The sequence below is a fragment of the Argopecten irradians genome, chromosome 7 (genome assembly GCF_041381155.1).
Source record: "Argopecten irradians isolate NY chromosome 7, Ai_NY, whole genome shotgun sequence".
NCBI lineage: Eukaryota > Metazoa > Mollusca > Bivalvia > Pectinida > Pectinidae > Argopecten > Argopecten irradians.
The window spans coordinates 22817168-22842922 of NC_091140.1; the positions used below are offsets into that span (position 1 = coordinate 22817168).

The 25755-nt window shown below is 37.4% G+C and overlaps 1 protein-coding gene across 1 annotated transcript; it reads left to right on the forward strand.

The window, feature by feature from the left end:
* The first annotated feature begins 32 nt into the window (after positions 1 to 32).
* On the forward strand, positions 33 to 25697 carry LOC138327880 (rab proteins geranylgeranyltransferase component A 2-like). Its single transcript, XM_069274322.1, is given in 18 exon segments — positions 33 to 88; positions 3340 to 3406; positions 3787 to 3853; positions 4921 to 5057; positions 5282 to 5588; positions 6152 to 6268; positions 6737 to 6857; positions 7097 to 7211; positions 10739 to 10832; positions 10835 to 10857; positions 18394 to 18468; positions 20124 to 20168; positions 20352 to 20411; positions 20677 to 20737; positions 21040 to 21136; positions 21309 to 21398; positions 21793 to 21938; positions 23290 to 25697. Coding segments are annotated over 18 exon segments (2046 nt in total). The 5' UTR covers positions 33 to 39; the 3' UTR covers positions 23665 to 25697.
* The last annotated feature ends 58 nt before the right edge of the window (positions 25698 to 25755 follow it).

A 25755-nucleotide genomic window follows, 5' to 3' on the forward strand; every position in this document is an offset into this window, starting at 1 on the left:
GTGCGAAACTTCGGCTATCATTGGATAAACAAAACCAACATGGCAGACGAACTACCAGGAGATTTTGATGTTGTTGTCCTCGGCACTGGTATATGACTTTATTCAACTAATCTGTGACATTTAAGTTACCAAATTGCTTTGATAAACTTTAAGTGTCATTTTGTTAATACTTGTGTCATTTCCTACTCTTCCAAGAAAGAAGAACAGCGATACATATGTCCTTTTAGTGCTAGGCCTAGATTTTACTGTTTTAGTTTTATCTTTCGTCAGAACAACATGTCATTCACGATCATGACTCATAGTCATGTTTAGAATTTTCTGAATGATTTTAATATAATGATTATATCTCTTATTTATTTTGCATTTGTAAATATATCGGTTGCTAGTTTTTAGCTCACCTGGCCCGAAGGGCCGGTGAGCTTATGTCATGGCGCGGCGTCCGTCGTCCGTCCGTCCGTCCGTCTGTCAACATTTCCTTTAAATCGCTACTAGTCATAGAGTTCTGCATGGATTGTAACCAAATTTGGCCACAAACATCCTTGGGGGAGGGGGAACAGAACTTGTATAAATTTTGGCTCTGTCCCCCCCGGGGCAGGAGGGGCGGGGCCCAATAGGGGAAATGGAGGTAAATCCTATAAATCGCTACTTGTCCTAGAGTTCTGCATGGATTGTAACCAAATTTGACCACAAATATCCTCGGGGGAGGGGAAACAGAACTTGTATAAATTTTGGCTCTAGTCCCCCAGGGGCAGGAGGGGCGGGGCCCAATAGGGGTAATAGAGGTAAGTCCTTTAAATCGCTACTTGTCCTAGAGTTCTGCATGGAATGTAACCAAATTTGGCCACAAACATCCTTTGGGGAAGGGGAACAGAACTTGTATAAATTTTGGCTCTGGTCCCCCGAGGGCAGGAGGGGCGGGGCCCAATAGGGGAAATAGAGGTAAATCCTTTAAATCGCTACTAGTCATAGAGTTCTACATGAACTGTAACCAAATTTGGCCACAAACATCCTTGGGGGAAGGGGAACAGAACTTGTATAAATTTTGGCTCTGGTCCCCCGGGGGCAGGAGGGGCCGGGCCGAATAGGGGAAATAGAGGTAAATCCTTTAAATCGCTACTAGTCATAGAGTTCTGAATGGAATGTAACTAAATTTGGCCACAAACATCCTTGGGGGAAGGGGAACAGAACTTGTATAAATTTTGGCTCTGATCCCACGGGTCAGGAGGGGCGGGGCCCAATAGGGGAAATAGAGGTAAATCCTTTAAATCGCTACTTGTCGTAGAGTTCTGAATGGAATGTAACTAAATTTGGCCACAAACATCCTTGGGGGAAGGGAAACAGAACTTGTATAAATGTTGGCTCTGACACCCCGGGGGCAGGAGGGGCGGGGCCCAATAGAGGTAATAAAGGTAAATCCTTTAAATCGCTTCTCTTCATAGAGCTCTGAATGGAATGTAACCAAATTTGGCCACAAACATCCTTTGGGGAAGGGGAAAAGAACTTGTTTAAATTTTGGCTCTGGTCCCCCGGGGGCAGGAGGGGCGGGGCCCAATAGGCGAAATAGAGGTAAATCCTTTATATCGCTACTTGTCATAGAGTTTTACATGAATTGTAACCAAATTCGGCCACAAACATCCTTGGGGGAAGGGGAACAGAACTTGTGTAAATTTTGACTCTGGTCCCCCGGGGGCAGGAGGGGCGGGGCCGAATAGGGGAAATAGAGGTAAATCCTTTAAATCGCTACTTGTCATAGAGTTCTGAATGGAATGTAACTAAATTCGGCCACAAACATCCTTGGGGGAAGGGGAACAGAACTTGTATAAATTTTGGCTCTGGTCCCCCGGGGGCAGGAGGGGCGGGGCCGAATAGGGGAAATAGAGATAAATCCTTTAAATCGCTACTAGTCATAGAGTTCTGAATGGAATGTAACCAAATTTGGCCACAAACATCCTTGGGGGAGGGGGAACAGAACTTTTATAAATTTTGGCTCTGTCCCTCCGGGGCAGGAGGGGCGGGGCCCAATAGGGGTAATAGAGGTAAATCCTTTAAATCGCTACTAGTCATAGAGTTCTGAATGGAATGTAACCAAATTTGGCCACAAGCATCCTTTGGGGAAGGGGAACAGAACTTGTATAAGTTTTGGCTCTGACCCCCCGTGGGCAGGAGGGGCGGGGCCCAATAGGGGAAATAGAGGTAAATCCTTTAAATCGCTACTAGTCATAGAGTTCTGCATGGATTGTAACCAAATTTGGCCACAAACATCCTTGGGGGAAGGGGAACAGAACTTGTATAAATTTTGACTCTGGCCCCCCGAGGGCAGGACGGGTGGGGCCCAATAGGGGAAATAGAGGTAAATCCTATAAATCACTTCTTGTCCTAGAGTTTTGCTTGGGTTGTGACCAAATTTGGCCATAAACATCCTTGGGGGAAGGGGAACAGAACTTGTATAAATTTTGGCTCTGACCCCCAGGGGGCGATAGGGGTGGGGCCCAATAGGGGATTTAGAGGTTAATATTAAAATTCCTTCAGAAAAGAAACAATGAACCTGTATTCAGAACATTACTTGGCATTACAAACCAGGTGAGCGATACAGGCCCTCTGGGCCTCTTGTTGATTTAGCTGTTTCAAAAGAAAATTAATTTTCATATTAACATCTAATCATGCTATATATTCATATTAATTTCACCTGCATCTTCTTTATAATGATCACCTTCATCAAACTGAAGTTTATGTCAAATTGAGTGAGTGTATGCAAGAAAGGAAAAGAAAAAATGTTGGAATCCAATATAGACAGGGAAAAAACACGCATGCATTCCAGTCGTTATTGAGTCATTAGCTACGCGTTCTCCCGTGTGTAAATCTGCGACTTTATCAATTTCAACTTAACTGACTCATAGAAGTTAGAAAACCATATTTCATCAGCAGATTGATAGGTCCCTTTATTCAGCACTTTATAGTAGTTACAAGCCACATCGAACCACTCCTTCTACACTAAAATATACATTTACATGTTTACAGAACAGATTGCTGATCATGACTTGAAATATTCCTCAATAGTAAATTAATTATTTCTGTTTGTATTTTAACTTTTATTCGATTTGTCATTTAAGCTATCATTAATGAAATCTAGCCGCACTTTCTATACTATTATTTATTATTAATTATACATACTTTATGTATACGTCACTTCTGTGTTTAATTTATTAGCCCAAAGACAACAGCATACTGGGCTTGAGTTAATATCTTTTCCCTGTCTAAGTTAAAATTAATGTGACTAATAAATTAAAATAAACATCTAATTATGATGTATATTGATAAGTTCATGTTTTCCCCTTGTAGGGATGCCTGAGAGTATTGTAGCTGCAGCTCTATCCAGAGTGGGTCAAAAAGTATTACACATTGATAGGTAAGTTTAATTCATGTTTTATTGTTTGTTGTGATACAGGTAAATTGGACTGTAAATGGTTATCAAACCGTGCCTATATATAAATGAAAAAAGGAGAAAAACTATAATGTCTAAAACAAACATATATCTGGTATGTTATCATATTTTAACAAAAATATTTTTCCATTGTTACTTTTAATGTTTGATACTATTTAGTTTTTTTTTTTAAACTTTTAAAGTTTTTAGGCAAGAAAAGTTACAGTAATTATAAAATCTGTGAGTATAGAGATATTTAGTTTGTTGATCATCAAAAATGGTTTTCACAACAAATTATTCAAAGCCTGCAGTGTGTTCTACAAGGGGTTTTACTGAAATATTGCCTCTGTTTTGTATGTCAACAGGAATGAATACTACAGTGGTCAGTGGGCTTCATTTAATCTAGAAAATATAAACAAATGGACAAAGGAGGTAACTTTTTTAATACTATGTGTGTAGATGTTTGTATTATTGCTATCTGGTATTAATATACAGTATGTGTAGGACTTGCCCTACAATGACATCTAGTGGTGACCTCTTAAACTATTTCATTTATTAACTTACATTCATCAATGCCCTATACATTGAATAATATTCATTTGGTCCAATCAGAAGGGAGCCTTTCCAAATTACTGCAGTTGGCTGTAAGGCAGTTTTGGGAAGAATGCCTTCTGATTGGTAGAATACAAAGTATATAATACAAAGTGCCATCTAGGTCTACCATATACCATAACTCCCTGACTGTTGTCTGTGCATGTGTATACACACAATCTATGCACACTGGTGACTCCTTTAACTTACATAATCTCTGTTAATGACTATAGAAATTGGACTTACTATATAAGGCTGATAGACCTGAGAGTTATAAAGTAAACTAATCAGAGGTTCTTTCTGTGTACATTAAAATAATGTTTCTAAATGACTGCTGAAAACAGATCTGAGGTAAAGGCAATATAAGGCTGCCCTCATGTGCATGATTTTACCTAAATAAGTGTATGTGAAACATAAGAGTCAAGAGTATAGGATAAAAACTCATTTTTAATGAATATGAGACTTTTGTTTTCTTTATAATTTTAAAATCTTTTATTTCATACAGGAATTTTAATTAAGAAGAATGTCAAACAAAACATATATGTATTTTCTGCAATTAGTTGAATATTCTGGAAATAATTGATATCAAATATATATATTATAATGGTTTATATATTTTGGAAATTTCATTCTATTTTTTTTTCTGCTGCGTTGTATTTGCAGTACTTTGATTATTCAAAGTAATTCCAAAACAAATGTTTCTAAACAAACAAACATTCCTTTAAAATATGTTGATAATTTGATGTCAGATGTAAATGTAAATAAATGATTTTTAGTAACATATGATTTAATGGCTAGAAATCAATTACTGGTACATATACATGTATTTAAAACAAAGAACCTAAACTTTAAATTTAATGATTAATTGCCTGATTATTCAATGCTTGATTAAATAATTACTGTAACAGGTATCAGGTGAACATGACCTAGAACACCCCACCATAGATGAGGACACGATTCTACAACCTGGGGAGACACTGTCCCGATTAGATCTGTGTGTTAAGGGGAAAACCTACTTCAACATAGCAACAGAGTACCATGTCAGGTAATATGAACTTATACTTACCAATGAAAAGTTTAGGTTTTGCAAAATTAGGCAAAGGAATGGTCTTAGAATACGTAGCCAGAAAAAACTATCTTATTGCAAAGTCATCATTGAAATATTTGTCAATTTTATATACTAATTTCCAAGTATTTAACCATGAAATCTTCCAAAAAATTTGTAAATTTAAATTTATATCTAATTATATTAACAACTCTTTATATTAGTGATGAGGAACCAGTTTTGGATAAAACTGATAAATCAAATGAAAGTAAGAATGAAAAAACAGAAAATTCAAGCCAAGTTTTGCCAGAAGAAACAAAAGATGAAGACTTGAACAAAGAATCGGTGACTAAATCAGGGGAGCCTGCAGAGCAGTCTAAGCCAAACACAGAAACATTGCCTAAACAAAAGTCTGAAGAGACCAAACCTCCACAGACAGAAAAAATTGTAGAGAAAGAAAGTAAAAAATCATGGACTGCCACTAAACTGAAGAAGGAATGGCGCAAGTTTAACCTAGACCTGGCACCAAGGGTAAGTTTTATGGTTCAAAATAAATTTCATTATCACTAGTATATATTGCTATTATAATCTTTGTAATATCAACAGTCATTATTAATAATGCATGGCACATATATCAAAACGTTTAAAAAGTTCAACTGCAACTTTGATATTAGAAATGCTAAAAATGACTCGTTGCTTTGAAAAATCACTACACAGGATTGGGTACATCCTATACGGTCATCTGCTTATGTCATGGTTTGGCATTCATTATCTCGACATCTGCTGACATTTGTCTATTTCCAATTGCTACAGAGTGGATTTTAACCATCAAAATCATTCTTTGCATGGAAAGCAGTTTTTTGTGATTGAACTTAAATGTGGCTGGACTCAATAGGGGAATAAATTGAAGTCCTTTAAATTTTTTCTTATGAATGAAATGAGTGATTGATACAGGTCACCTGGGCCTATTTTTTATGTGTATATTGTAGCATTATATATAAAAGTGTTGTGTCCTATCTCAATATTGACCAGATTTGAACTACATGTATTATGATTTCTCAATGATTAGCATCTTATCTAATGTTATGTTGCAGTTGCTGTATTGTGCAGGGAATATGGTGGAACTATTGATATCATCTGATATTGCTAAGTACTGTGAGTTTAGGACGGTAACCAGGGTACTCACCTTCCTTAACGACAAACTCGAGAAGGTAAAAGAACTAAAGAATGTTGGTGGGTGAGATTAGATAATCATTAAAATGACATTAATCTTTGTTCTGGACAAAAACAGTAAACAATCTTTAAATAGACACAATTAATAATTCTCTTTTCTGAGATGAATTTTCTTTTTTAAGTTAGATCATCAATATGTCTTTAAATAATTTAGATTTTTTCCAGAAATGTTCTTTCATAAAATTTTTCAATAGCAAACCACCATATAATTAGGAGAGATAAGGGGAGATAATTACAGCAAATACAACACTCTGGATTAAAAAATAAAAAGTTAACTTTTATAAAACATAGCTTAGACTTATGCTTATGAAGAATTTAACATAACAAATTGTCATTGTGCTTGAAATGGTAATTCAATACACAGCAATAATGTAAATTTCTATGATTTTAGATAGAACTGAAATTCCTTCAAAAGAACTGAAATTCCTACTGTTTTTGTTGTGTAGGTTCCTTGTTCTCGGGCAGATGTGTTCAGTAGTAAGGATGTGTCCATGCTGGAGAAGCGCATGTTGATGAAACTGCTCACCTTCTGTGCTGATTATACAAATCACGAAGACCAGTATCAAGGTACACTAGATATAACATCATATTTTGTGTGATGTGAAATGTCCAAGTAATTGGAAAATAGAACCATTGGAAAAATCGCGAACATTTACCATCAGAATGCTTTCATCGACTGTTGGAGATTATTATTGATTTTTCATTGATTTGTTGATGGAAAGATTGTAAACATAATGTGTTTTATGTTAAATCATTATGTTTTCATTTTCAATTCTATTGCTAATTACGTTTCCAATATGTTTCAGATTTTGCAGATAAGCCTTTTAAAGACTTCTTGAAATCACAGAAATTAACAAAAAATATTTGCCATTTTGTGCAACATTCCATCGCCATGGTGACAGATACTGTGTCAACAACAGAGGTAGGATCATATTTATCTTCCTTACATTTCAATCTCAATTGACTATAATAATACATCTTTAACCCAATATATACCTCTTGGCTCTGTTACAGTGCACCATAATACCAAACAAGCACCATATATCTGCTTGTTAGTGTGATAAAAATAGCAGTAATCTGTATTGAGCTTTAAGTCTGTCATTGTAAATATTTTCAATTCCAACTTCTTTTTCATAACCATAAGGTCAGCTGGGGTAAAGGAGTACAAAGCATTTTTAGGTCACCTGAGACGAAGTCTCAAGTGACCTATTCTAATCGCCTTTTGTCCGTCGTCGTCCGTCGTCCGTCGTGCGTCGTGCGTCGTCCGTCGTATGTCCGTAAACAATTTACATTTTCAACTTCTTCTCCAAAACTGCTGAAGCAATTTCAATGAAATTTTGCACAAACCTTCTAAGGCATAAGGCCAATCAAAATTGTGAATTATATGGTCCCCACCCCCCAGGGAGCTATGGGAGGGGCTAAAAGGGGTAAAATTGACTAAAATTTCAAAAATCTTCTTCTCCACTCACAGATGTGATGGAATTAAATACTCTTCATAGATAGAAAGGTCCTAAGGTCCTTTACAAAAATTGTGAATTATATGACCCTGGGGTCTCAGGTTTCCCCCTGGGGGAGGGGGTTAAGTTTACTATAGTTTATATAGGGAAAACACATTTTTGAGTATTATTTGATCATTTGTAATAGGAAATGAGTCAAATATTGTCAGAATTATCCGTATGAGATGGCCATTGAATCCTATTAACCAATTTTCCATAACTGACCCCCAGTGGCCTTAGGGGCGGGGTCAAAAGGGGTCAAATAGGCTATAACTTCAAAAATCTTCTTCTGAAATCCTGGAAATGGTAGAATCACATACTCTTCGTAGATGGAAAGGTCTTGAGGTCCTTTACAAAAATTGTGAATTATATGACCCTGGGGTCTCAGGTTTCCCCCTGGGGAGGGGGTTAAGTTTACTATAGTTTATATAGGGAAAAAACACATTTTTGAGTATTATTTGATCATTTGTAATAGGAAATGAGTCAAATATTGTCAGAATTATCCGTATGAGATGGCCATTGAATCCTATTAACCAATTTTCCATAACTGACCCCCAGTGGCCTTAGGGGCGGGGTCAAAAGGGGTCAAATAGGCTATAACTTCAAAAATCTTCTTCTGAAATCCTGGAAATGGTAGAATCACATACTCTTCGTAGATGGAAAGGTCTTGAGGTCCTTTACAAAAATTGTGAATTATATGACCCTTGGGTCTCAGGTTTCCCCCTGGGGAGGGGGTTAAGTTTACTATAGTTTATATAGGGAAAACACATTTTTGAGTATTATTTGATCATTTGTAATAGGAAATGAGTCAAATATTGTCAGAATTATCCGTATGAGATGGCCATTGAATCCTATTAACCAATTTTCCATAACTGACCCCCAGGGGCCTTAGGGGCGGGGTCAAAAGGGGTCAAATAGGCTATAACTTCAAAAATCTTCTTCTGAAATCCTGGAAATGGTAGAATCACATACTCTTCGTAGATGGAAAGGTCTTGAGGTCCTTTACAAAAATTGTGAATTATATGACCCTGGGGTCTCAGGTTTCCCCCTGGGGAGGGGGTTAAGTTTACTATAGTTTATATAGGGAAAACACATTTTTGAGTATTATTTGATCATTTGTAATAGGAAATGAGTCAAATATTGTCAGAATTATCCGTATGAGATGGCCATTGAATCCTATTAACCAATTTTCCATAACTGACCCCCAGGGGCCTTAGGGGTGGGGTCAAAAGGGGTCAAATAGGCTATAACTACAAAAATCTTCTTCTGAAATCCTGGAAATGGTAGAATCACATACTCATAGATGGAAAGGTCTTGAGGTCCTTTACAAAAATTGTGAATTATATGACCCTGGGGTCTCACGTTTCCCCCTGGGGAGGGGGTCAAGTTTACTAGGGAAAACACATTTATGAGCATTTTTTGCTTAATTTTCATAGGAAATGAGTCGAACTTGTTTAGAATTATTAGCCTGAGATAACATTTTAATATCATATCTATATTGGTCCTGGTCAACCCCCTCGGGCAGAGGGGCGGGGCCAAAAGGGGCAAATAGGCTAAAACTTTAAAAATTTTCTTCTTAAATACTGGAAATGGTAGAACCAAATACTCTTCTTAGATGGACAGGTCTTAAGGTGTTTTATGAAAATTGTGAATTATATGACCCATCACGTTTCCCCCCTGGGGAGGGGGTCAAGTTTACTATAGTTTATATAGGGAAAACACATTTATGAGCATTTTTTGCTCAATTTTCATAGGAAATGAGTCAAACTTGTTTAGAATTATTAGCCTGAGATAACATTTAAATATTATATCTATATTGGTCCTGGTCAACCCCCTCAGGGCACAGGGGCGGGGCCAAAAGGGGCAAATAGGCTAAAACTTTAAAAATCTTCTTCTTAAATACTGGAAATGGTAGAATCAAATACTCGTCATAAAAAAGGCAGGTCTTAAGGTGTTTTATGAAAATTGTGAATTATATGACCCTTGGGTCTCAGGTTTCCCCCTGGGGAGGGGGGTAAGTTTACTGTAGTTTATAAAGGGAAAAGACATTTTTGAGCATTATTTAGTCATTATAATAGGAAATTAGTCAATTGTAGTCAGAATTATCCCTATGTGATGACCATTGAATCTTATTACCAAATTTTCTATGACTGATCCCAAGGGGCCTTAGGGGCGGGGCCAAAACGGGTCAAATAGGCTAAAACTTCAAAAATCTTCTTCTGAAATTCTGGAACTGGTAGAATCAAATACTCTGCATAGATTGAAAGGTCTTAAAGTCCTTTACAAAAATTGTGAATTTCATGGCCCTGGGGTCCCATGTTTCCCTCTGGGGAGGGGGTCAAGTTTACTTTAGTTTATATAGGAAAAACACATTTATGAACATTATTTGCCTATTTTTCATAGGAAATTAGTCAAACTGGGTTAGAATTATTAGTCTGAGATAGCATTTTAACATCATATCCATATTGGTCCTGGACGACCCCCAGGGGCCAGAGGGGTGGGGCCAAAAGGGGTCAAAATGGATAACATTTCAAAAATCTTTCTTCTGATTTCACAGATTTGATGGAACCAAATAATCTTCATAGATTAAAAAGTCAAATTTATAAAATCACTGACTGACTTCAAGGGCCTGATGGGCAAATATATAGCGTTTATATGCATGTCTTTGTTTCATTCTGTATCTGAACACAGGTGACCGTTAAGGCCCATGGGCCTCTTGTTGACATTACATTTTTACTTGTTCAATACAGACCGTAATGCACATAGACCATTTACATTAAAAATATACTACCAGTAAATTAATCAATGTATTTTTGTAGGATATCTAGAAGCAATTAAAGGTCATACTGTCCAAAATACTGTAAAGATGGATTTCGAATAATAGTGACACACTAAGCAAATAACTAAAGGCAAAAATTAATGGACTCGGATGTAAATTTATAATGAACACAGGGGTTTAGCAAAGAACAAAAAATTGTCCCTGACACTTCACTTGGTTCGCTATGGAAACACAGCTTATCCTGGTGGCCTCATTTATGGCGGTGGATGAACTTCCCACAGAGCTTCTGTAGGTAAGGTTTCAATGGTAACCATACATTAAATATACGTCCTTTGAAAATTCAAATTATTTCTCATTTTGGTTCTATTGGCAGATACGACAGAGATTTGTTCATATTTTGCAAGTCAAGCTTACAGGCAGAAACAATGTGGCCGTGTTTCTAAAAATCAGTGATCATGATCAATGTCATTATAAGAATATTATAATCATAAAAAATCATATTAAGATTATATTAAAACTAAAATTGTATTTGTGAAAAACAGTATGCATCAATTGACCTGTGGCATATTTATGCTATAACCAAATGTGTGTTACATCTGACAGGATGTGTGCTGTAAGTCAGCAGCATGTTCAAGCTATAACCAACTGTATGTTACATCTGACAGGATGTGTGCTGTAAGTCAGCAGCATGTTTATGCTATAACCAACTGTGTATTACATCTGACAGGATGTGTACTGTAAGTCAGCAGCATGTTCATGCTATAACCATCTGTATGTTACATCTGACAGGATGTGTGCTGTAAGTCAGCAGCATGTTCATGCTATAACCAACTGTGTTTTACATCTGACAGGATGTGTGCTGTAAGTCAGCAGCATGTTCATGCTATAACCAATTGTGTTTTACATCTGACAGGATGTGTGCTGTAAGTCAGCAGCATGTTCGTGCTATAACCAACTGTATATTACATCTGACAGGATGTGTGCTGTAAGTCAGCAGCATGTTCATGCTATAACCATCTGTATGTTACATCTGACAGGATGTGTGCTGTAAGTCAGCAGCATGTCCATGCTATAACCAACTGTATATTACATCTGACAGGATGTGTGCTGTAAGTCAGCAGCATGTTCATGCTATAACCAACTGTATTTACATCTGACAGGATGTGTGCTGTAAGTCAGCAGCATGTTCATGCTATAACCAACTGTATGTTACATCTGACAGGATGTGTACTGTAAGTCAGCAGCATGTTCATGCTATAACCAACTGTATGTTTACATCTGACAGGATGTGTGCTGTAAGTCAGCAGCATGTTCATGCTATAACCAACTGTATGTTACATCTGACAGGATGTGTGCTGTAAGTCAGCAGCATGTTCATGCTATAACCTCTGTATGTTACATCTGACAGGATGTGTGCTGTAAGTCAGCAGCATGTTCATGCTATAACCAACTGTATGTTACATCTGACAGGATGTGTGCTGTAAGTCAGCAGCATGTTCATGCTATAACCAACTGTATGTTACATCTGACAGGATGTGTGCTGTAAGTCAGCAGCATGTTCATGCTATAACCATCTGTATGTTACATCTGACAGGATGTGTGCTGTAAGTCAGCAGCATGTTCATGCTATAACCCTGTATGTTATATCTGACAGGATGTGTGCTGTAAGTCAGCAGCATGTTCATGCTATAACCAACTGTATTTACATCTGACAGGATGTGTGCTGTAAGTCAGCAGCATGTTCATGCTATAACCAACTGTGTTTTACATCTGACAGGATGTGTGCTGTAAGTCAGCAGCATGTTCATGCTATAACCAACTGTGTTTTACATCTGACAGGATGTGTGCTGTAAGTCAGCAGCATGTTCATGCTATAACCAACTGTATGTTACATCTGACAGGATGTGTACTGTAAGTCAGCAGCATGTTCATGCTATAACCAACTGTATTTTACATCTGACAGGATGTGTACTGTAAGTCAGCAGCATGTTCATGCTATAACCAACTGTGTTTTACATCTGACAGGATGTGTACTGTAAGTCAGCAGCATGTTCATGCTATAACCAACTGTGTTTTACATCTGACAGGATGTGTACTGTAAGTCAGCAGCATGTTCATGCTATAACCAACTGTGTTTTACATCTGACAGGATGTGTGCTGTAAGTCAGCAGCATGTTCATGCTATAACCAACTGTGTTTTACATCTGACAGGATGTGTGCTGTAAGTCAGCAGCATGTTCATGCTATAACCAACTGTATATTACATCTGACAGGATGTGTGCTGTAAGTCAGCAGCATGTTCATGCTATAACCAACTGTGTTTTACATCTGACAGGATGTGTGCTGTAAGTCAGCAGCATGTTCATGCTATAACCAACTGTGTTTTACATCTGACAGGATGTGTGCTGTAAGTCAGCAGCATGTTCATGCTATAACCAACTGTGTTTTACATCTGACAGGATGTGTGCTGTAAGTCAGCAGCATGTTCATGCTATAACCAACTGTATATTACATCTGACAGGATGTGTGCTGTAAGTCAGCAGCATGTTCATGCTATAACCAACTGTATATTACATCTGACAGGATGTGTGCTGTAAGTCAGCAGCATGTTCATGCTATAACCAACTGTGTTTTACATCTGACAGGATGTGTGCTGTAAGTCAGCAGCATGTTCATGCTATAACCAATTGTGTTTTACATCTGACAGGATGTGTGCTGTAAGTCAGCAGCATGTTCATGCTATATAACCAATTGTGTTTTACATCTGACAGGATGTGTGCTGTAAGTCAGCAGCATGTTCATGCTATAACCAACTGTATATTACATCTGACAGGATGTGTACTGTAAGTCAGCAGCATGTTCATGCTATAACCAACTGTGTTTTACATCTGACAGGATGTGTGCTGTAAGTCAGCAGCATGTTCATGCTATAACCAATTGTGTTTTACATCTGACAGGATGTGTGCTGTAAGTCAGCAGCATGTTCATGCTATAACCAACTGTATATTACATCTGACAGGATGTGTACTGTAAGTCAGCAGCATGTTCATGCTATAACCAATTGTGTTTTACATCTGACAGGATGTGTGCTGTAAGTCAGCAGCATGTTCATGCCATAACCAACTGTATATTACATCTGACAGGATGTGTACTGTAAGTCAGTAGCATGTTCATGCTATAACCATAGGTATGTTATATCTGACAGGATGTGTTCTGTTAGTCAGCAGCATGTTCATGCTATAACCATCTGTATGTTATATCTGACAGGATGTGTGCTGTAAGTCAGCAGCATGTTCATGCTATAACCAACTGTGTTTAACATCTGACAGGATGTGTGCTGTAAGTCAGCAGCATGTTCATGCTATAACCAATTGTGTTTTACATCTGACAGGATGTGTGCTGTAAGTCAGCAGCATGTTCATGCTATAACCAACTGTGTTTTACATCTGACAGGATGTGTGCTGTAAGTCAGCAGCATGTTCATGCTATAACCAACTGTATATTACATCTGACAGGATGTGTGCTGTAAGTCAGCAGCATGTTCATGCTATAACCAACTGTGTTTTACATCTGACAGGATGTGTGCTGTAAGTCAGCAGCATGTTCATGCTATAACCAACTGTATGTTACATCTGAAAGGATGTGTACTGTAAGTCAGCAGCATGTTCATGCTATAACCATCTGTATGTTATATCTGACAGGATGTGTACTGTAAGTCAGCAGCATGTTCATGCTATAACCAACTGTGTTTTACATCTGACAGGATGTGTACTGTAAGTCAGCAGCATGTTCATGCTATAACCAACTGTGTTTTACATCTGACAGGATGTGTGCTGTAAGTCAGCAGCATGTTCATGCTATAACCAACTGTGTATTACATCTGACAGGATGTGTGCTGTAAGTCAGCAGCATGTTCATGCTATAACCAACTGTGTTTTACATATGACAGGATGTGTGCTGTAAGTCAGCAGCATGTTCATGCTATAACCAACTGTGTTTTACATCTGACAGGATGTGTGCTGTAAGTCAGCAGCATGTTCATGCTATAACCAACTGTATATTACATCTGACAGGATGTGTACTGTAAGTCAGCAGCATGTTCATGCTATAACCAACTGTATATTACATCTGACAGGATGTGTGCTGTAAGTCAGCACCATGTTCATGCTATAACCAACTGTGTTTTACATCTGACAGGATGTGTGCTGTAAGTCAGCAGCATGTTCATGCTATAACCAACTGTATGTTACATCTGACAGGATGTGTGCTGTAAGTCAGCAGCATGTTCATGCTATAACCATCTGTATGTTACATCTGACAGGATGTGTGCTGTAAGTCAGCAGCATGTTCATGCTATAACCAACTGTATATTACATCTGACAGGATGTGTGCTGTAAGTCAGCAGCATGTTCATGCTATAACCAACTGTGTTTTACATCTGACAGGATGTGTGCTGTAAGTCAGCAGCATATTCATGCTATAACCATCTGTATGTTATATCCTACAGGATGTGTTCTGTAAGTCAGCAGCATGTTCATGCTATAACCATCTGTATGTTATATCCGACAGGATGTGTTCTGTAAGTCAGCAGCATGTTCATGCTATAACCAATTGTGTTTTACATCTGACAGGATGTGTGCTGTAAGTCAGCAGCATATTCATGCTATAACCATCTGTATGTTATATCCTACAGGATGTGTTCTGTAAGTCAGCAGCATGTTCATGCTATAACCATCTGTATGTTATATCCGACAGGATGTGTTCTGTAAGTCAGCAGCATGTTCATGCTATAACCAATTGTGTTTTACATCTGACAGGATGTGTGCTGTAAGTCAGCAGCATGTTCATGCTATAACCAACTGTGTTTTACATCTGACAGGATGTGTGCTGTAAGTCAGCAGCATGTTCATGCTATATAACCAGGACTGTCACAGCATGTCAGCTATAACCATGTTTACATCTGAAGGATGTGTACTGTAAGTCAGCAGCATGTTCATGCTATAACCACTGTATGTATATCTTGACAGGATGAGTGAATGATGTTACTGTATGTCAGCAGCATGTTAATGCTATAACCAACTGTGTTTTACATCTGACAGGATGTGTACTGTAAGTCAGCAGCATGTTCATGCTATAACCAACTGTGTTTTACATCTGACAGGATGTGTGCTGTAAGTCAGCAGCATGTTCATGCTATAACCAACTGTGTATTACATCTGACAGGATGTGTGCTGTAAGTCAGCAGCATGTTCATGCTATAACCAACTGTGTTTTACATATGACAGGATGTGTGCTGTAAGTCAGCAGCATGTTCATGCTATAACCAACTGTGTTTTACATCTGACAGGGATGTGTGCTGAAAGTCAGCAGCATGTTCATGCTATAACCAACTGTATATTACATCTGACAGGATGTGTGCTGTAAGTCAGCACCATGTTCATGCTATAACCAACTGTGTTTTACATCTGACAGGATGTGTGCTGTAAGTCAGCAGCATGTTCATGCTATAACCATCTGTATGTTATATCTGACAGGATGTGTACTGTAAGTCAGCAGCATGTTCATGCTATAACCATCTGTATATTACATCTGACAGGATGTGTGCTGTAAGTCAGCAGCATGTTCATGCTATAACCAACTGTGTATTACATCTGACAGGATGTGTACTGTAAGTCAGCAGCATGTTCATGCTATAACCAACTGTATATTACATCTGACAGGATGTGTGCTGTAAGTCAGCAGCATGTTCATGCTATAACCAACTGTGTTTTACATCTGACAGGATGTGTGCTGTAAGTCAGCAGCATGTTCATGCTATAACCAACTGTATATTACATCTGACAGGATGTGTGCTGTAAGTCAGCAGCATGTTCATGCTATAACCAATTGTGTTTTACATCTGACAGGATGTGTGCTGTAAGTCAGCAGCATGTTCATGCTATAACCAACTGTATATTACATCTGACAGGATGTGTGCTGTAAGTCAGCAGCATGTTCATGCTATAACCAACTGTGTTTTACATCTGACAGGATGTGTGCTGTAAGTCAGCAGCATATTCATGCTATAACCATCTGTATGTTATATCCTACAGGATGTGTTCTGTAAGTCAGCAGCATGTTCATGCTATAACCATCTGTATGTTATATCCGACAGGATGTGTTCTGTAAGTCAGCAGCATGTTCATGCTATAACCAACTGTATATTACATCTGACAGGATGTGTGCTGTAAGTCAGCAGCATGTTCATGCTATAACCGACTGTATATTACATCTGACAGGATGTGTGCTGTAAGTCAGCAGCATGTTCATGCTATAACCAACTGTATTTTACATCTGACAGGATGTGTGCTGTAAGTCAGCAGCATGTTCATGCTATAACCAATTGTGTTTTACATCTGACAGGATGTGTGCTGTAAGTCAGCAGCATGTTCATGCTATAACCAACTGTGTTTTACATCTGACAGGATGTGTGCTGTAAGTCAGCAGCATGTTCATGCTATAACCAACTGTATATTACATCTGACAGGATGTGTACTGTAAGTCAGCAGCATGTTCATGCTATAACCAACTGTATGTTACATCTGACAGGATGTGTGCTGTAAGTCAGCAGCATGTTCATGCTATAACCATCTGTATGTTACATCTGACAGGATGTGTGCTGTAAGTCAGCAGCATGTTCATGCTATAACCAACTGTATATTACATCTGACAGGATGTGTGCTGTAAGTCAGCAGCATGTTCATGCTATAACCAACTGTGTTTTACATCTGACAGGATGTGTGCTGTAAGTCAGCAGCATGTTCATGCTATAACCAACTGTGTTTTACATCTGACAGGATGTGTGCTGTAAGTCAGCAGCATGTTCATGCTATAACCAACTGTATATTACATCTGACAGGATGTGTGCTGTAAGTCAGCAGCATGTTCATGCTATAACCAATTGTGTTTTACATCTGACAGGATGTGTGTTGTAAGTCAGCAGCATGTTCATGCTATAACCAATTGTGTTTTACATCTGACAGGATGTGTGCTGTAAGTCAGCAGCATGTTCATGCTATAACCAACTGTATATTACATCTGACAGGATGTGTGCTGTAAGTCAGCAGCATGTTCATGCTATAACCAACTGTGTTTTACATCTGACAGGATGTGTGCTGTAAGTCAGCAGCATGTTCATGCTATAACCAACTGTATATTACATCTGACAGGATGTGTGCTGTAAGTCAGCAGCATGTTCATGCTATAACCAATTGTGTTTTACATCTGACAGGATGTGTGCTGTAAGTCAGCAGCATGTTCATGCTATAACCAACTGTGTTTTACATCTGACAGGATGTGTGCTGTAAGTCAGCAGCATGTTCGTGCTATAACCAACTGTATATTACATCTGACAGGATGTGTACTGTAAGTCAGCAGCATGTTCATGCTATAACCAATTGTGTTTTACATCTGACAGGATGTGTGCTGTAAGTCAGCAGCATGTTCATGCTATAACCAACTGTATATTACATCTGACAGGATGTGTACTGTAAGTCAGCAGCATGTTCATGCTATAACCATCTGTATGTTATATCTGACAGGATGTGTTCTGTAAGTCAGCAGCATGTTCATGCTATAACCATCTGTATGTTATATCTGACAGGATGTGTGCTGTAAGTCAGCAGCATGTTCATGCTATAACCAACTGTGTTTAACATCTGACAGGATGTGTGCTGTAAGTCAGCAGCATGTTCATGCTATAACCAACTGTGTTTTACATCTGACAGGATGTGTGCTGTAAGTCAGCAGCATGTTCATGCTATAACCAACTGTATGTTCCATCTGACAGGATGTGTGCTGTGTTTGGCGGTGTTTACTGTTTACGTACTGCTGTGAGTGCTGTTATCCAAGGAGCTGATAATAAGTAAGTTTGATAGTTGCACGTGGTACAGAGCCTCAGTAGGTAAGTTTGATAGTTGTCAGGTGATACAGAGCCTTAGTAGGTAAGTTTGATAGTTGTCAGGTGGTACAGAGCCTTAGTAGGTAAGTTTGATAGTGTCAGGTGGTACAGAGCCTCAGTAGGTAAGTTTGATAGTTGTCAGGTGGTACAGAGCCTCAGTAGGTAAGTTTGATAGTTGTCAGGTGGTACAGAGCCTTAGTAGGTAAGTTTGATAGTGTCAGGTGGTACAGAGCCTCAGTAGGTAAGTTTGATAGTTGTCAGGTGGTACAGAGCCTCAGTAGGTAAGTTTGATAGTTGTCAGGTGGTACAGAGCCTCAGTAGGTAAGTTTGATAGTTGTCAGGTGGTACAGAGCCTCAGTAGGTAAGTTTGATAGTTGTCAGGTGGTACAGAGCCTTAGTAGGTAAGTTTGATAGTGTCAGGTGGTACAGAGCCTCAGTAGGTAAGTTTGATAGTTGTCAGGTGGTACAGAGCCTCAGTAGGTAAGTTTGATAGTTGTCAGGTGGTACAGAGCCTCAGTAGGTAAGTTTGATAGTTGTCAGGTGGTACAGAGCCTCAGTAGGTAGGTTTGATAGTTTTCAGGTGGTACAGAGCCTCAGTAGGTAAGTTTGATAGTGTCAGGTGGTACAGAGCCTCAGTAGGTAAGTTTGATAGTTGTCAGGTGGTACAGAGCCTCAGTAGGTAAGTTTGATAGTTGTCAGGTGGTACAGAGCCTCAGTAGGTAAGTTTGATAGTTGTCAGGTGGTACAGAGCCTCAGTAGGTAAGTTTGATAGTGTCAGGTGGTACAGAGCCTCAGTAGGTAAGTTTGATAGTGTCAGGTGGTACAGAGCCTCAGTAGGTAAGTTTGATAGTTGTCAGGTGGTACAGAGCCTCAGTAGGTAAGTTTGATAGTTGTCAGGTGGTACAGAGCCTCAGTAGTTAAGTTTGATAGTTTTCAGGTGGTACAGAGCCTCAGTAGGTAAGTTTGATAGTTTTCAGGTGGTACAGAGCCTCAGTAGGTAAGTTTGATAGTGTCAGGTGGTACAGAGCCTCATTAGGTATAAGTTGAGAATGTTTAAATAAGGAATGTGTGAAAGAATTGATGCTGTATTTGTGTAAAATTTCGCAGTGTATAAGGTTTGTGACTCACTGTTTGCAACTTATTCACAGCAAGTTATTTTCGCAAATCTTCTTTGTAGTCTGTAAAAGCATCATTCACAAGATAGAGGTTAACTTGTAAAAACAGAAAAAAAATTGCGAATTCCCCTCACACGTATTAACAACTGTACAGTATATAGGGTATTTGAGATGTCAAATGAGAGCCCAAGGATAGAGTGTAGATTGTTGAATAGCTAAGAAACGAGTAAAGAGCTCTCAATAAATATAGAATATGGCACTAAGTACAGAGTGTCGAGTTTAAGAATATAGAAAGGGCTTAAGATAGTGAAGATAGTGAAGATTTTTGTAATAAGAGGATGAGGAGTTGATTGAATATAGATGTTGTGCATAAGATTTAAGGAGAAAATCCGACAGAATGCTCATTTGGTGAAAGATGGTAATAGTATAGAGTCTGTATATGATTTTCATTATGTAAGATACTACAATACTGTATATAAAAGACTTGTATGTTTACTGTTACAGATGTACAGGTGTTGTGCTGACTAATGGACAAAGGGTTAATTGCAAGTATGTAATACAATGTAGAACAATACAATTTGATAGTTGTAGCTTAATATTTCATGAGTTTATATGAGACAAAAAAAAAAGATTAAATGGCATTTTCAATGAAGATCTTAAAAGCTTTTGACTACGGTAATTAAAAAAAAAGTATTTTGTACTATTAAAAGGGATTAAATGTTCTTTTCTCAGGTATTTCATTATTGAATCCTCCTATGCAAATCCAGAAGACTTGAAGTACAAAGCAAAACGGTAAGTGTCCCTTAACCTGGAATAGAAATTATACACAACACATCAAATACATTATTTTCAGTTCGACATTAATAGTCAAAAACATTTCTTCACTATTCAATGTAGTATCTTATTTTAAAATAATTCAAAAGTCGTGAATAGTTTTGCTGATCAATTTAAAATAATGAATGTAAAATTTCAATTGTGATATATTGGTTATCTGAAGCAAAGTGAATACATCTTGGACTTAGAGAAAATTTTGATATGGATTCTGCATACATTCCAGACATGTGAACCGAGGCATATTTATCACAGATAAGTCTGTTTTACATACAGAAGACCAACAGGTAATTATTGATAAAATAAGTCAGAAGTTGGTTTGTATTACAAGAGAAAATGTGACAATCTGAGGATTTGTGGTAATCTGTATATTTAATTACTGTAAATTGGGATAAACAAAATATAAATCAGATTTAATCTGAAAATACATACCATAACATATTTACAGTGAAAAAATATGGTATTCGAAGGGTTCTATAAATCTAATTAAAAAAAGTGTTGATTTTTAGCATAGTCTTTTAGGTTCATTCTTGACATTCTACTTTTTATGAGAGGGAAGTTTACTGATACCAACAAACTTCTGTTTTAGCTATCATTGATGTATTTACCTGATTCTGATGATGGAGATCGACCCACAGCTGTACTAGAACTGCCCCCATCATCCATGACTTGTCCTCAAGGCCTTCGTAAGTTTATATACAGCTGTACTAGAACTACCCCTATCATCCATGACTTGTCCTCAAGGCCTTCGTAAGTGTTATCCTTACCACAGTACCAGAGCCTTATCAATTACTGCAATATAAGAACAGTGAATACAATTTTTACACTAAATTTACTATATATGTTTTATTACAACAGATGCTGTACACATGTCTAGGGCTGGATCAGGAGATATCCATCCCCGGGACGATTTGAAAGCTGTGACACAAAAGTTATTTGATTCTACAGGTCAGTTTAAAAATTTTCTACTGCAAAATATTACATGTCACTGTGCATACTAGCTAGTCTTTATATTTATGACTTGTACATTTGCTGGTAAAGAGCTTATATTACCATGTAGCTTGATAATGAGTTCTTAACATGGGGCCGCAGTGGCTGAGTGGTTAAGATGTCTTGACATATTACCACAAGCCCTCCACCTCTGAGTGGCTAGTTCCAATCCCATGTGGGCAGTTTCAAAGTACTGGCCGCTATTCGGTGGTTTTTCTACGGATAATCCGGCTTTCTTCCATCAAATACAAAAAATGTAACCTGGCACGATTTTATATGACCCTGGCTGTTAATAGGATGTTAAACTAATAAACACAAAAACAATTAAAATTAACAACCTTTTACATTTTAGATAAAGAGCAGCCTAATGTCCTGTGGTCCATGTACTTCAGTCAGACCTATTATGAAGACTTGAGTAGAGGGGAGAGAACTCCTGATAATATAATTCTGTTGTCCGGGCCTGGACCAGAAATAGATCTTAATGATATTGTAACTCAGGTAAGTTTGCCTCCAGTATCATCCTAGATGTGTATATATTTCGTTGAAATGTGCATTTATTATCCCCCGCCCAACAAAGTTGGCGGGGGGATATACAAATGGGTTTCCGTCCGTCCGTCTGTCCGTCCGTACGAATGGTTTCCGGAGCATAACTCTAAAACCAGTAGAGATATTCCCACGAAACTTCATACACACATTGGTCTTATGGTCTAGTAGTGCCTTTTGCTATTTTTAGGTTTGCATTTTTTGCATTTTTTTCCGTAACCATGGAAACATTGCTGAAAATATCATATTTTTGTACCAGGTTCGTTTCCGCAGCATAACTGGACAACCGGTTGAGATATATGCACGGAACTCCATAGGCACATTAGTCTTATGGTCTAGTAGTGCCTTTTGCTATTTTAAGGTTTTCACTTTTTGTACTTTTTTCTGTAACCATGGAAACATTGCTGAAAATGGCAGATTTTTTTGTAAGAATCGTTTCCGGAGCACAACTCTAAAACCAGCAGAGATATTTCCATGAAACTTCATAGACACATTGTTCTTATAGTCTAGTAGTGCCTTTCGCTATTTTTAGGTTTTCACTTTTAGTGATTTTTTCTGTAACCATAGAAACATTGCTGAAAATATCATATTTTTGTAGCAGGTTCATTTCCGGAGCATAACTCTAAAACCAGCAGAGATATTTCCACGAAACTTCATAGACACATTCTTTTTATGGTCTAGTAGTACCTTTTGCTATTTTAAGGTTTTCATTTTTTGCACTTTTTCCATTACCATGGAAACATTGCTGAAAATATCATGGTAAATGGTAAATGTAACTTTGCAAAACTCCACCCATCTTTGTGTATATAGTCTTATATAAATGTCAAGGCTGTATTCCTGATTCAACAATTGCAGCCCCGCTCTACTTGAATTATACTCCATCTTTTTTTAGCTCAACTTCCTTTTTCCTGTTTTTTTTCATACACATAAGTCTCCACAATCAAACTTACTTCAGCTTTGATATCTCCATTGGCGGGGGATCTGGATGACTATGTCCTTGTGTTTATATTGTTTTTACATTTGATAATTGAAAGTTAATTTGCTGTAATATATATGAGAGCTTTAAACCTAGATATATATCCACAAGATTAAATTTTAAACCAAATTGTTTCGTTTTAAAACCATTTAGGGCAGTTGCAAGGTACTGACCATAGGTTGGTGATTTTTCTCCACTAGTTCCTCCAGCATTCCCCGTACCTGGCATGTCTTTAAATGACTGGTTGTTAAAAGGACATATAACAAAATAAACTAAAGCAAATGTATACTGTTTCCTACCAGACATATTAATTTTACCAATCTTTCACAGACCCGGCAGATCTTTGCTGATATTATGCCTGATGAGGAATTCCTGCCGCGACCTCCAAACCCAGAGGATATTATATATGTGGATGAGAATGAGGCTACAGTGGGTGAAAGCAATCAACAGTCCGATTTCACAGAGGAAAATAAAGAAACTGGTACAGAGGCTAGCACTGTTACAGAAACAGTTACTGACAGCCAAACGGACAAGACAGCATCTAATGAAGGCAACGAGAGCAAAGAAACTGAAGAGAAGAAAGGCACTGAGGTTACATCAACACCATCAGATGAATTAACACCTTATACAGATAATTCAACAATTAGCCAGTCAGGGAAAGGAAAAAATAACTTGTCTCAGGAGATACAGGTGGATCAATCCTAAATACTCAGAAGAAAACGGATGATACCTAACACATCAGAGAATAGAACAAAACTCATCGTAGAGAAAAGTAAAATCATTAAAAGCCTGTTGTAACAAAGACTTGGGACAACCTGAATGAAGTTTCAAATAAATATAGATGATAATGTATTGATTCATACTTGAGATGTCAGCATATACTATAGTATATAAACTGGTAACTTCGGAGGGTCTTCCATAAGTACAGACAGATCAAAACAAAGGGAAGTAACTTTGATACATCATAATGGACATTTGTAAATCCTAAAAATGTGCTTAATTACCTGTTTATCCATCATGTTTGCAGGACATGCACAAGCTTAATACTGTGATTGTGTGCTTTGTTTCACTCCATGTATGATATCAGGAAGACATGTAACATTTTGGGGAGATTTGGGGTGCTGTGGTTACACATTATATTATATATATTCTATATATACAGGGGACCCACGATAATCTGGACGCCGGTAGTCCAGAAAACTCAAAATCCAGAAATGGATTTGATTATTGACAAAGTAAACAGCATCCGTCAGTCAGGAACATTCACAATCAGGAATGTTGAGAAGTTTTCTGGTTATGTATAGTCCAGTGTACCCCAGTTAAAAGTGCATATACCAGTACTTATACGGCACCCTGGCTTCCCCTTTGTTTCATACCTGTGTATGTATGTATTCTATGATCTTCTGTGAAGATGTGTGTGTGTGTTTGGTGAAATTCCTCATACATTTGGAACTGTTTTGATTGATGGGGCTTAAGAAATTTGTTCAGGTAATAACGAAGCCTAGCACACTAGCTTTCCTAACCCCCTAGTATCTACATTAAGTGGGACTATTTGGAAATCAAACCTTATTTTATCTATGAGCCAATTATAGTGTTGTACCAAAGTTCTTTTATGTGATCAAGAAATAATTGTTTTTTATCGGGGAAAATATGATGTTTGTTACAATGTATGTTTGTATGTTATTGTTGTTCGCGAAGAGAAATTGTTAAAGATGCTCCACCGCCATCAGAGCATAAATGATATTTATTATTTGAACAATAATTGACGTTTTATCGTGTATATATATATGTCTAATTAACACAAAAAATAATATAAAATAACTTATTTTGCCTTTGGTGCATGCGCAATCAGTACTTTATTCCATAAAGGATATAGTGCCACAGATTTTTTTCGGGATGCAGTTAATTATTTTTCATATTTTTAACTTGAAGTAAAAATTAGAAGCTTTAACTTTTCAATGTTGGTAATGGTGTAAAGTAAGTAACTTTTGCAACTGAAGAAAAATACTAAATCGTCTGCTCCTGTTTTTGATAGTGAAAAAAAACACCATTTGTCGGCGGTGGAGTTAATATCATGTTTTAAGTGTCAAGAAATAAAAGAAACTTTTATAATTGATGGATTTAGCAATATCATTAGCTGTAATGTAAATGTGTATTATGAAATCGTAAATGTGTTACAAATGTGATCATCTTCTAGTCATCAGAAAAAGACAGAATGACAACTGTTGCAGTTGATCTAGATAGAGTGTAAAATTTAAACTTAATGGTTTCAAATTTAATCTTGAAAACACACTTATCAATGATATTAATGCAAATTAGGAATCCCATTCAAATTACCCAAACAATATATATATACTAGTATTTGAATTGTATCAATTAATATGAGCAAATGACTTTTTTTTTTTTAGCTGAATATTTATAAGTTATATACAAAACCCATAATTATGTTTAATATCTACTCAGATTTTGTCTTTTATACTGATAGCAATAACAGTTGTGATTCTACACTGTATATGGTGGTCGTGTTAGCTTCCAAGTGTAAAACCTGTCTACATTGTTTACATTGTCATCCCCGTTGAGAATAGGAACAGTGTTTAAAATTATATATCTCTCTTATTTTCCACAGCAGTACATCTAAATAAAAAGCATGTGTGTATAAATGTCTACTTATATAACTTATATGTGAGACAATTGTTAGACTATTTTACACATGTTAATAAAATTGAAATGGAAATGTCCATGGGATGTACTAGTATTTATTAGCTAACCTGGCCCAAAGGGCCTGTAAGTTTATAT